This window comes from Danio rerio, chromosome 6 (genome assembly GCF_049306965.1).
Source record: "Danio rerio strain Tuebingen ecotype United States chromosome 6, GRCz12tu, whole genome shotgun sequence".
In the NCBI taxonomy this organism is placed as follows: domain Eukaryota; kingdom Metazoa; phylum Chordata; class Actinopteri; order Cypriniformes; family Danionidae; genus Danio; species Danio rerio.
Window position 1 is genome coordinate 3,874,259 of NC_133181.1, and position 12,995 is coordinate 3,887,253.

At 41.4% G+C, this 12,995-nt stretch overlaps 1 protein-coding gene across 25 annotated transcripts in view; it reads left to right on the forward strand.

The window, feature by feature from the left end:
* ptprfa (protein tyrosine phosphatase receptor type Fa) overlaps positions 1-12,995 on the forward strand; it is a 527,055-nt gene that overhangs the window by 416,493 nt on the left and 97,567 nt on the right. For all 25 annotated transcript variants that reach the window (XM_073952512.1, XM_073952514.1, XM_073952519.1 and 22 more), the window contains 1 exon segment: positions 371-564. In XM_073952512.1, the coding sequence (XP_073808613.1) occupies positions 371-564 (194 nt within the window).

The following is a 12,995-nucleotide window of genomic DNA, read 5'->3' on the forward strand; positions in this document are numbered from 1 at the left end:
CTTATAGACCAATATATGCCTTTAAGGTATTGATATGCACCATTTATGAGTAAGTATGGTAAAAGCAAACCATTGTGAAATAGCTCTGCCCTCCTGATTTTTCTTTTGCAGTAGTAAACTATTTTCAGGAGTCACTCAGGAATAAATAGCATTGGTTTGTAACAACATGAGGGTCTAACATAACAAAACAACTTTAATTTGTGTAGACTCTGTATTGGCCTTTTTAAAAAAAGTGAATATAAATAAAATTATGGAGTGTAGATAGAAGTGTGTTGGCTGTAGCCTGTGAGCAGGTTTGTACCGGCGTGTGTGTGTTTGTAAGTGATGTGTGTGTGCTGAAGCAGTAAGCTGTGTTTCTCTTCTCTCTCAGTGCCTGGTGCTCCTCCACGCAGGGTTGAGGTGGACAACATCAACTCCACTGCACTGCGTGTGTCCTGGAAGCCGCCTCTGCAGCAGAAACAACACGGCCACATACGTGGATATCAGGTGGTTTACTCACGCCTGGAGAATGGAGAGCCGCGCGGACAGCCCATCATTCTGGACGTGGCGCTGCCAGAGGCACAGGTACACTGCGCAAACACAACACTGTAAATCAGTCCAGACAGTTATGTAAAACACTCAATATAGGCTCATTCTGAAAACGCAGCCCTATAGACCTTTTTCATGGCTGCTGCATGGTGGGCGCCATAGCGACCAGCGTCTTCCGGTAGAATGCTAAAAACTTCCGTTTACAGCGTTTACAACTGGTAATTTGCGCTCCGAAAATGGGTTTCAATAATGTTTTTAATGGATAACAGAGTGTTTTTGTGACACACAACTTAGAAATGTGTCTGTTAAAGCCGTTATAATCTGTCGATGTGGTTCAAGTGCATCAGAAATACGAGAAAAACGTTCTCCTAGTTCACGTGTCTGCAGTCAGAAATAGCTCAGCAGCTTTTTAACACACACACACACACACACACACACACACACACACAGACACACACAGAGAGAGAGAGAGAGAGAGAGAGAGAGAGAGAGCAAACCAGAGTACTGGCGTAAAACTTAACAGGTATGAAAGTCGTGCAATTTACAAAAATGAGCAATAAAAGTCTGTTATTGATCCTCTGCTGGCTGATTTGCTGTTCATTCTAATCGCGAGCCGTTTGTGGTTTATTTCGTGTGTTGTTTTCACCACGGTTTGTGTTTTTCTGTCATTTCGAAATGACACTAGCCTATATTTTCACTTTGTCACAGTTATTAAATCAGTGTGTCAGTGGCACAGTACAGGCTACGTGTGTGTGTCAGACAATTAGGTGAATAACATTTGTTTGGGCTGATTATATATTTGAAATAAAGAGAAACTGTTGACTTTAGCGATGACGAGGCTTCATTTAAACTGCAGAAGATGCCGTCTGACAACGAGGGGAAAACGCCTCACAGCAGCTGTTTTCCATCCTATTAGATCGCATTTCTTTAAATGATCAGTCTAGGAGATGCTGCTGATGGACAACAGTATTAGTTCAAAGAGGATAAAAGCAGGTAAAATAGATTAAAACTATCGTTTCAAAGCTGTCCAAATGTGACTGTTTACATGCATCAGCTGCCGACCGGAAGTTCTTCGCATTCTCCTTGCGCATACACGCAAAGCATAATGGGTAATTTTGCGTTCCAAGAAAAAGGTCTAAATACATTTCTGGAGATCATAAGAAGAACGTACTGCTGCATTTTGCATACCTGTCAACCCTCCCGTTTTTCCCGGGATTCTCCCGTATTTTACTGTTCTATCCCGCTAATCATCCCGTAAAGATATTTTCCCGTATTTCTCCAGTATTTTCTGTCTTTCTCTAAACAGCCGAGCCTCACTTTACGCAACACATACCGCCTAACCACCAGGGGTCACCCCATGCTCTAAAACGTGACTCTTCTGTGCTTTCGCTTTGTTTATGAATACAAAAAGAAATAAGTACTAAAAACGGCGCGATTCCATTTCCTGTTGAATACAGGTGCCGTCGCCCGTCCTATACAGTCCACAAAACAATCATATAATGGTGCATGACTGTCAGCTGATGCGCTCCATACTGATAAACAGATGCTGTTTCCCAAACGGATTCTGTACACGCGATTTGAAGCGGAGAGAAAAAGTCTGGCTTTTTGGTGCGTGTTTAAACAGACATACACACATAACTTATAATAATAACATATAAGGATGTCGATCTTGGTATTTTTTTTTTTTTCCAAACACAGCTAATTTCGTCTTAAATAAGCATAAAATGTAAGGAAAGCAGTCGAATGCTTTCATTATAACGTTAGATGTGTGCATTTTTAAAGTGACACCTGTTATTTAATGTAATAAAAAAAATCGTAATAAATGAGAGATTCATTCGTTATACAGCGAAGAAACAGATAGTGAGATTTGATAGCTTGATTCCATGTCATTGTAATAGCTATTAATTTTAATGAGCTGAACTGTTTGCTAATGTATTTGCTGCTAATCTATATATTTATTTTTCTTTTGGTAATAATAATTTTTAAACATATTACTGACTATTTAACTGTTTATTTACAATGAAACAGCCCCAAAAGAACATATTTAGTAATTTGGGGAATCCCTTATTATGGTGGGCATATCCCTTATTTTCACATCCCAATGTTGACATGTATGCATTTTGTCTTTAAAAAGAACGATACGGGGCGATATGATGCCGTTCCTTTTAGCGCTACCAGCACAACCGCTTACCTCCATATGGACGGCTTTCCTGCTGTAACTAGTTTTAGATTGATCAGTCTTTCGGTCAGTTAGTCAGTCAGTAAGTAGACAGCAGCCTCTGGTGGATGTACGTGAGAACAGCAGGCAAAAATTGCACAAGAGAAATTTGAGATCTGAAAAAGTGTACACAGCGGCCTCTGGTGAATTCGCGAAAACAAAAACTGCAAAAAAAACAAAACAAACCTGGGATGTCTTTGACAAGGGGTGTCCAAACTCGATCCTGGAGGGCCGGCGTCCTGCAGATTTTAGCTCCAACTTGCTTCAAAACACCTGCAAGGATGTTTCTAGAATGCTAGCCCAGGTGTGTCTGATTGGGGTTGGAAGTAAACTTTGCAGGACACCGGCCCTCCAGGACTGAATCTGGACATCCCTGTCTTTGGCGCTCTTCAGAAATGTATATAGTGGTACATATCCATAATGAGCCTGGGTTGATTAAAAACAACAAGAAATAATTAGAATAATCTAATAAACATAAGCTGCGTCCCAAATCGCATACTTATGCCCTATTCTATGCCATTTTGTAGTATAAATAGTGTAAGTAAGTAGTGCGTTCACACTGAAAACTCTAAAAATAATAAGTGCACTTTAATTACCCGGATGATGCACTCATTCAGCCGATAAAATGAAGTGTGGAATGATGGAGACTTCATGCACTCAACGACCGCAGGTTTGCTTACGTAGCGGAAGAGGCGGAGCTATCGAACGCACATGTTGGATAACTTTACTTATTTTGGATGGTGAAAGCAAAATTCTCCTACGAGAGTGATTATAGCGCCTCCCGATGGTGAATGTGGCAATACTCACGGCAGGTATTATTTGATAATTCGGTTGTTTATTTCACTGATTTGGCAACCGTCAAACGTCATCAGGGAAACGGTTTGAATTTCCGCTTAGTAAAAAAACATTAGTGTGCCATTTGGGACGACACTACATGTACTATCCTGTTGAGTGTGTAAGTGCATAAGTACATAGTGAATGAGTGCATAGTGTATAGTGTGCCATTTGGGAATTGACCCTTCGCTAAGCCACACCCATAAACCGCCACCCACCAATCGTGGCTTAGCAACTGTAGCTACGCGCAGGGACTCTGTCAAGCTTTCGAGCGAGTGCATTTGGATTGTGCAAATCTGATACCCGGTATCCTTAAAGTTTGGACGGGATGGTGGAATTTTTTCCCTTTTCAAAACCTAAAACCCAAGAAGAGATGCCAGCGTGGATCAAGCTGTGTGAGTGGCGCTAAAGGAGCCTAAAGTGGACTGGTCTTAGCTGGTCAGGCTGGGAGATGACCAGCTAAAACCAGCTTGACCAGCCAAGCCAAGCTGGGAGCCCAGCCAAAACCAGTTATGTCAAGCTTAAACCAGGCTAGTCAAGCTGGTTTTAGCTGGATTTAGCTGGTCATTTTCCAGCCTGACTAGCTAGGACCAGGCTGGAAATGGCTGGAAATCAGCCTGGAAATGGCCAAAACCCCTCTAAAACCAGGCTGGTCAACCAACTAAAACCAGCCAACCAGCCTTGGTGTGTTTAAGCTGGATTTTTCAGCAGGGTAGTAAACTAGAATCACTCTGATTGGATTATTACTGATTACAGATGAGCAACCAGTAGTGCTCAATCATATCACATCCTCCTCTCGAAATTAGTTTATGAAACTTCAATTGAGTTTCTTTCTTCTGAAGAAAGTTGGAAATATCAGCCATTTACATCCATGGTGCTGCTTTTTCCCCCAACATTCTTCAGAATATCTTCTTTTGCGTTTAACAGACTCAAAGTTCAGAATCACTTGAGTGTGAGAGAGTACGTGGTGAGGAAAGCTCTTTAATGCATTCTCTCTATTAAATCAGTTGTTAATAACACATGCATTTTCCTCCTTTAAAGTGTGTGTTTGCATAAGCTGCTTCATTCATGAGCCCATCACACTGCAGGAGTAAAGCAGGTTGTGAGTTCTGCGATCTTCAATAAAAGAAGAGTCTTAAAATGTATAATTCAAAATCTGCGTATTTAGCGAGAGGTTGCGACACGAGTTCAGATCTCCAAGGAGGAGTCAAGTAAATATTTTAAGGTTGGAAAAGGTGTTCAGTTGAGGAGAAGGTCATGAACTTCTGAACTGAGTGCTTCGTCATCCTCCAGGCTTTAATCGCAAACTTTTAGGTTCTCAGTTTGGTGTTCATCTTCTTAGTTTGGGGCATTGCTTTTGTTTTTTTTTTGTTGGTCTGTAGTGGATGTTTATGTGGGATTTGACTTCCCCTGAAGGACCTTGTCTGTGGGTTGAGTTTTCAGCAGATGCAGGAGTGGGTTTTGTTTTCATACCTGAGGACTGTGATGATCAGTGTGTATGTGTGTGTATGTGTGAGAGAGAGAAAGAGCAGAGCTGTGAAGCATGAGGCACGTCTCATCAGATAAGACAGAGGCTGATCCATGTCTCCTTCAGCTCAGGAAAGTGTGTGTGTGTGTGTGTGTGTGTGTGTGTGTGTGTGTGTGTGTGTGTGTGTGTGTGTGTGTGTGTGTGTGTGTAAGAGAGTTTGTGGGTGACGTGATTGTATGTGGGTGTACTTGTTAGTGTAAGTGTGCGTGTTTGCATGTGTATGTGCATTTGAGAAGGTGTGTGTGTGTGTGTGTATGTGCATGCACGTGTGTGTCTGTGCATGTGTGATTTTGTCAATGTGTGTTTGTGTTTGTGTGTATGCATGTGAGAATATAGTGTATGTGCATTCATGTGAATGCGTGTTCGAATATACGTGTATCCGTGTGTGTGCGTGTGTGTGTGTGTGTGTGCTGACCCAGTCAATGAGACACAGTGGTAGATTGTGAGTTTCAGATAAACACAGTGGGCCGCTGGAGGTGGAGAGGAGCAATCTTTGGTAAACAGGACTATCTTTTCCACACAGGATGCTGATGATGGCCTATATTTACCAAATAAAAGAATGGGGCACGGTGGCTAGCGATTTTACAGGGAGTCAGTGTGTGTGTGTGTGTGTGTGTGTGTGTGTGTGTGTGTGTGTGTGTGTGTGTGTGTGTGTGTGTGTGTGTGTGTGTGTGTGTGTGTGTGTGTGAGTGTGTGTGCATGGTAAGTAAAAGAATATCACAAAGATTAGATCTCCAAGATAGCAGAGAGATAAAGTGGAGACTAAATGGAAAAATTCTCCTTTGATTTTACTTCTTCCAAATCCATTTGTAGACATTTTTGTAGTTATTCTCTGCTCTACATTTAGGGCCTACTCACACTATGCCATCCGTACTGTGCCCAGGCCCGTTTCCCGGATCATTTGAGAAGTGTGAGTGTGCTGAATCAGGCTCAAGCATGGTTCACTTGGCCGGCCCTGGCCCGGTTGGAAGAGGTGGGCCTGAGCGCGGTTCACTTGGGCTTTGTGTGTGAGTGCAAAACGCGCCAAAGCCCGAAACTGAAAGCGAGACGTGACTTTTAAGGGACTGTTTCATATGGATTTATTAATCATTCTTACTGTTCAGTGAACGCAAACCCCTCACTGCACGACAGCTGCACCTTCAGCAGACCTCCTCATTCCTGCAGAATGACGGCTTTATGATTGTTTATGAGCGGCAAAAGTGGTGGATCTGTTCGGCGAAAAATCTGACTGCGTGTCACCGCATCCCTAAGGACTGTTTGGCGAAATATTTGACTGCATGTCACTGCATATCAAACGACTTAAACAATATAACTAGAGAAATCTCCACTGTGCTGCTGAGTGGGAGCGCTTCTCACAGCATCGATGAAGTAAGTGTACCGAGGCCCGATTGTTGTGTGAGTGCGGGCCGTCGGGGGAGACGGGAGGGGGGACAAGCATGCTTTGACCCAGTTCAAGGTAACTGTACATAGTGTGAGTATGGCCTAAGAGTCCAGCAATATTAGAGCTGTACACTACATTCAGAATTTAAATTCAGTTCAGTTCATCTTTATTTCTACAATGTGGATTGTGTCAAAGCAGCTTCACATAGAAGATCTACTGAATTGAAACCGTCAGTCCAGTTTTTAGAGTTTCAGAGAAGCCAGTGAGAGGATTTTAAAAGATGTCTATTCGCTTCAAGTCACAGTAAAAAATAGTAGAATTCTGAAATACGATTGTAATGTAAAAAAAATTTTTTCTCTTTAAATACACTCACCGGCCACTTTATTAGGTACGCCTGTCCAACTGCTTGCTAACGCAAAGATCTAATCAGACAATCACATGGCGGCAACTCAATGCATTTAGGTATATAGACATGGTCAAGACGATCTGCTGCAGTTCAAATGAGCATCAGAATGGGGAAGAAAGGGGATTTAAGTGACTTTGAACGTGGCATGGTTGTTGGTGCCAGACGGGCTGCTCTGGGTATTTCAGAAACTGCTGATCTACTGGGATTTTCACGCACAGCTATCACTAGGGTTTACAGAGAATGATCCGACAAAGAGGAAATATCCAGTGAGCGGCAGTTCTGTGGTCGCAAATGCCTTGTTGATGCCAGAGGTCAAAGGAGAATGGTCAGACTGGTTCCAGCTTATAGAAATTGTGTTCGTGCGGTGCGTTCGTCCATGCGCTCATGCGTGCATTCGTTAATGCATGCGTTGCACGAGTGTACGTGAATGCATTTATGTATGCATTCGTGCATACGTTCGTTCGTGGGTGTGTTCGTTCAAGCATGCGTTGGTGTGTGTGTGCGCGTTCGCGCATACGTTCGTGCGTGCGTTCGTGTGTGTGTTTGTTCATGCATGCGTTCGTGCGTGTGTGCGTTCGTGTGTGCATTTGTGTTTGTGCATACGTTTGTGCGTGCGTTCATGCGTGCATGTTTGTGTGTGCATTTCGCGTGTGTGCCTGTGTGTATTTGTGTGCATTCCTGTATGCGTTCCTGTGTGCGTTCGTGCATGCATGCATTTGTGTGTTCATGCGTGCATTCGTGTGTTCATGAATGCAGTTGTGTGTGCATTCATGCGTGCATTCATGCATGTGTGTGCTTCATTCATGCGTGCATTCATGCATGTGTGTGCCTCATTCATGCGTGCATTCGTGTGTGCATTTAAGTGTGTGTTCATGTGTACATGCGTGTGTGTGGTCGCACGTGTGCATGCATTTTGTGGGTGTGTGCGTGTAGTTGTGTGTACATGCGTTCGTGCATGCATTTGTGCGTGCATTCGTTCATGCATGCGTTCATGAGTTCGTACCTGCGTGCATGTGTTCGTGTGTGCATTTGTGTATGGGTTCGTGCGTTTGTGTGCATTTGTGTGCATTCCTGTGTGTGTTCTTGCGTGCATTTGTGTGTTCATGTGTGTGTTTGTGTGTGCGTTCATACGTGCATTCATGTGTGCGTGCGTGCCTTTGTGCATGCTGTCATGTGCGTGTACCTTCATTCATGCATGCGTACGTTCATGTGTGTATTCGTGTGTGCATTTGTGTGTGTGTGTTCATGTGTGCGTGCATTTGTGTGTGTGTGTTTACCTGTGCATTTGTGTGTGCGTGCATTTGTGTGTGTGTTTACCTATGCATGTGTGTATGTGTTTGTGTGCGTACACGTGTGTGTTGCCAACCACAAAATAGCAGAAAACAGAAGCAGATACATTTCACGAATCATTTCAAAGAAATACAAGAATCACACTGAATTAATCATGACATTTTTAAGTAGAATCACTGAAATCGCTTTTTCATGTAAAACATACCGCCAAAACCAAAACCAATGTACCTGCTAGACTGAATTATTCTTCGATATGTTGCAAATAAAAAGTGTTTTAGCTGCAGTTGTGGAGGAGTATGATCTGGTCTGTGATCAGTAGTGTAAAGCGTGAAACAATAAGCAGTGTGTTTGTGCATTTGGCGTATGAAATATGAGCGTATGCTGGCATCAGGTCATGCAAATGGAGGCTTTTATCAGCTCAAAATGAAGGCTGAGACTCAAGCAGAAAATGACCCTCGATGCTGTGCTGACTGATATAACAATTTAACAGCACAAATAGGTGGTGCGGCGTCATATTTCATCATTTTCCTCATATTTGCCCGAGCCAGACAAAAAAAGCAGTCCTGTAGGGTCTTGTCGGCTGGTGAGGAATGTCTGAGATGACATTACTCAGTTCTCTGGGCTCTTATTTTGAAGAGGCATCAGTGTCAAAGCCAAATTACTGCTCATCTTCATCACAAGAGGGAGAAAAGCACTCAGAGACTGAAAGCTGAAGACTCTTCCTAACAGCACTGGATCTCATGACGTCTGGAAAACCATTAGAGGCTCAAATCATATTTTCTTATGTATTATCTAACTTATGATTACCCCAGAGGAGTCAGTTGGTTTAAAGACCTCTGGATGGGATTCTGTCTGTAGAGCAAACTAACATTTGTACAGTGCATCTGGAAAGTATTGATAGCGCTTCACTTTTCCCACATTTTGGTTTATGTTACAGCCTTCAAAAGGGATTACATTCAATAATTTCCTCAACATTATACACACAATCCCCCATAATGACAATGTGAGAAAAGAGTTTTTGAAATTGCTGCAAATTTATTAAAAATAAAAAAGCTTAAAAATCACATGTGCATCAGTATCACAGCCTTTGCTCAAGACTTTGTTGATGCACCTTTGGCAGCGATTATAGCCATAAGTCTTTTTGAATATGATGCCACAAGCTTGGCACACCTGTCTTTGGGAAATATTGCCCATTCCTCTTTGCAGTAACTCTCAAGCTCTATCAGGTTGGATAGGAAGCCGTGGTGTACAGCCATTTTCAGATCTCTCCAGACATGCTCGATAGGGTTTAGGTCTGGGTTCTGGCTGGGCCACTCAAGGACATTCACGAGTTGTTGTGAAGTCACTCCATTGATATTTTGGCTGTGTGCTTTGGGTCATTATCCTGCTGGAAGATGAACCCAGTCTGAGGTCAAGAGCACTCTGAAGCAGGTTTTCATTCAGGATGTGTCTGTACATTGCTGCATTCATCTTTCCCTCTATCTTGACTAGTCTTGCAGTTCCTGCTGCTGAAAAACATCCCCACAGCATGATGCTGCCACCACCATGCTTCACTGTAGGGATGGTATTAGCCTGGTGATGAGCGCTGCCTGGTCTTCTCCAAACATAACTTCTGGTATTCACTCCAAGAGTTCAATTTGAGTCTCATCAGAGCAGAGACTTTAGTTTCTTATGGTCTGAGAGGCCATTTAGAGTTTTTTTTTTGGCAAATTCCAGGTGGGAAGTGGCTTCCATCTGGCCACTATACCATACAGGCCATACAGATGGTTGTCTTTCTTGAAGGTTCTCCTCTCTCCACAAAAGAACGCTGGAGCTCAGACAGAGTAACCATCAGGTTATTGATCACCTCTCTGACTTAGGCCCTTCCTCCCTGATCACTCAGCTTCAATGACCGACCAGCTCTAGGAAGAGTCCTGGTGGTTCCAAACATCTTCCACTTATGGATGATGGAGGCCGCTGTGCTCATTGCAACTTTCAGAGCAGCAGAAATGTTTCTGTAACCTTCCCCAGCCTTGTGCCTCGAGACAATCCTGTCTCAGAGGTCTACAGACAATTCCCTTGTCTTCATGCTTGGTTTGTGCTTTGTCATGCACTGTCAACCCTGGGAGCTTATACAGACAGGTGTACGCCTTTTCAAATCATGTTCAATCAACTGAATTTAGCACAGGTGAACTCCAATGAAGCTGCTGAAACATCTCAGGTATGATCAGATGAAGCAGAACGTACCTGAGCTCAACTTAGAGCTTCACACCAAAGGCTGTGAATACTCATGTGCATGTGTTTCTCCAGGTCTTTTATTTTTAATACATTCACAGCAATTTCAAAAACTCCTTTTTCACATTGTCATTATGGGGTATTGTGTATAGAATTTTGAGGAAATAAATGAATTCAATTTATAAAGCGCTATGAATACTTTCCGGATCCACTGTATTTAGTTGAAGGCAGAATTATTAGCCCTCCTGTTCAGTTTGAATACTTTTATATTTTCCCCCAATATCTGTTAAACAGAGAGAAGATGTTTCAACACATTTGTAAACATAATAGTAATAATAATTAATTTTTAATATATCTTTGATTAATTGTTTTTTATAATGAGGGTACTTAATTTTACTTAATAGTACTTAATATATATATATATATATATATATATATATATATATATATATATATATATATATATATATATATATATAATAATATACTTATTTTAGTATATTATATAATATACTAATTAATTTATAATGTTGCTTTAAAATAAAGAAAAAAACACATTGTAAGGATTTAAAAGCTTATTTTACACTCTGTTTGCAGAAAAAAAGCCTGAAACCATTTTAAGAAACAACACACTGCCATGTGTACCTCAGCAGTTTTTCCTCTCACAGCTGTTAAATTACAGACTGAATCTGTATCAGGCATCTCCTGTGCGCTTTCAGAGCTTCAGACGTCTCCACTAAAAGAGTAGTGAAGCAGCAGAGCACATCTTCTCTGTGTGATCCGCCGTTTGTCTCTGTGTGAGCCAGGAATACATTACAGACGCATTGAAGACAGGAAAGACAGACTGCATGAAGGTGCACTGGCACACACACACACACACACACACACGTGCACAGACCTGCTTCAACATGTGTCTCCAGGGTCTCGCGCAGATCATCCACATCTAAATGTGCAGCAGTTCATCTACAGTTTAACATCTGCATCAATACTCAAAATGCATTCGTGCAGAAATATACCAGACAAAATAGATCCAAAAGATACGCTACATTTGATTTGTCGTTCTCAGCGGTCCACACTGGAAAAATAAATATTTTGAAACAACTTCAAAAAATGACAGTAATTTGTTCATTCATTCATTTTTCTTTGGCTTAGTGCCTTTATTCATCAGGGGTCGCCACAGTGGAATGAACCGCCAACTATTCCAGCATATGTTTTACACAGCGGATGACCTTCTAGCTTCTACTCAGCACCGGGAAACACCCATACACTCTTACATTCACACACATAGTCCTTATGAGTCCTCTCACATAGTTAGTCCTCACATAGTATCACCTCACACACCTGTCAACCATTTTTCCCGGGATTCTCCAGTATTTTACAGTTTTATCCCGCTATCATCTTGTAAAGGTATTTCCCCATATTTCTACCGTGTTTTCATCAGTCTTTCTCTGAAGGGTGCAATAAACATCCTCCCTATACGCAACCCATACCGCCGAACCACCAGGGGTCACCCCTTGCTCTTAAATGTAAGTCTGTTCTGTGATTTAGTTTTATTTAGGGATAAAAACTAAATATAAAAACTGTGGAATTCCCTTTTCTTTTCATTACAGGTGCCGTCACTCCTCCAATGCAATACTCAAAGCTGTCCTATAGCGGTGCGTGACTGTCAGCTGACGCCCTCCATAGTGATAAATAGACGCTGTTTCCCAAACGGATTCTTTACATGCGATTGAAGCGCAGCAAAAGTCTAAGTTTTGGATGCATGTTTAAACAGACATATACACATAATTAATAATAATAACATGTAAAGATGTTTATCTTGGTGGGGGTTTTTCCAAACACAGCTAATTTTGTCCTAACTGAGCATAAAAGGTTAGGAAAGCAGTCAAATACTTGCATTATAATATTGGCTCTGTGCATTTTTAAAGTGACACTTGTGTTATTTAATGTGATCAAACGAAAAATCATTCTCTGCTCTTTAATCAGAATGTGTAAGTTATACTGTGAAGAAAAGATCATGAGATTATTTTTATAAATAGATCTATTTCTTTACAATAGCTAGTGGTTTTAATAAGCTAAACTGTTTGCTAATTTATTTGCTGCTAATGTATACTTTTTTCTTTTGTATATAATAATAATTATTATAAATAAAACATATTACTGATCATTTAACTGTTTATTTAAAATGAAACAGCTCCAAGAGAACATATTTAGTAAATTGGTGGGGGGATATCCCCTTATTATGGTGGCCATATCCCTTATTTTCACATCCCAATGTTGACAGGTATGCATAGTTGGTCCTCATGGGGACGGGTGACAGGTATTACTACACTTGTGGGGACAACTGGTCTTCATAAAGTGATGAAAACCAAGACCACACACACACATAATGATTTTTGTTAAACTGTGCAAATTCCCCTAAACCCAACTCTGACAGAAAACATCCTGAATATAAAAATATTACATAATATACACTTCATCATGTATGAATTTAAAGCCATTTTCTTCATGGGGACCAAAAAGAAATTCCACACAAGGTCAAAAATGACTGGGATTACTACACTTGTTAGGACAACTGGTCCTCATAAGGTGATGA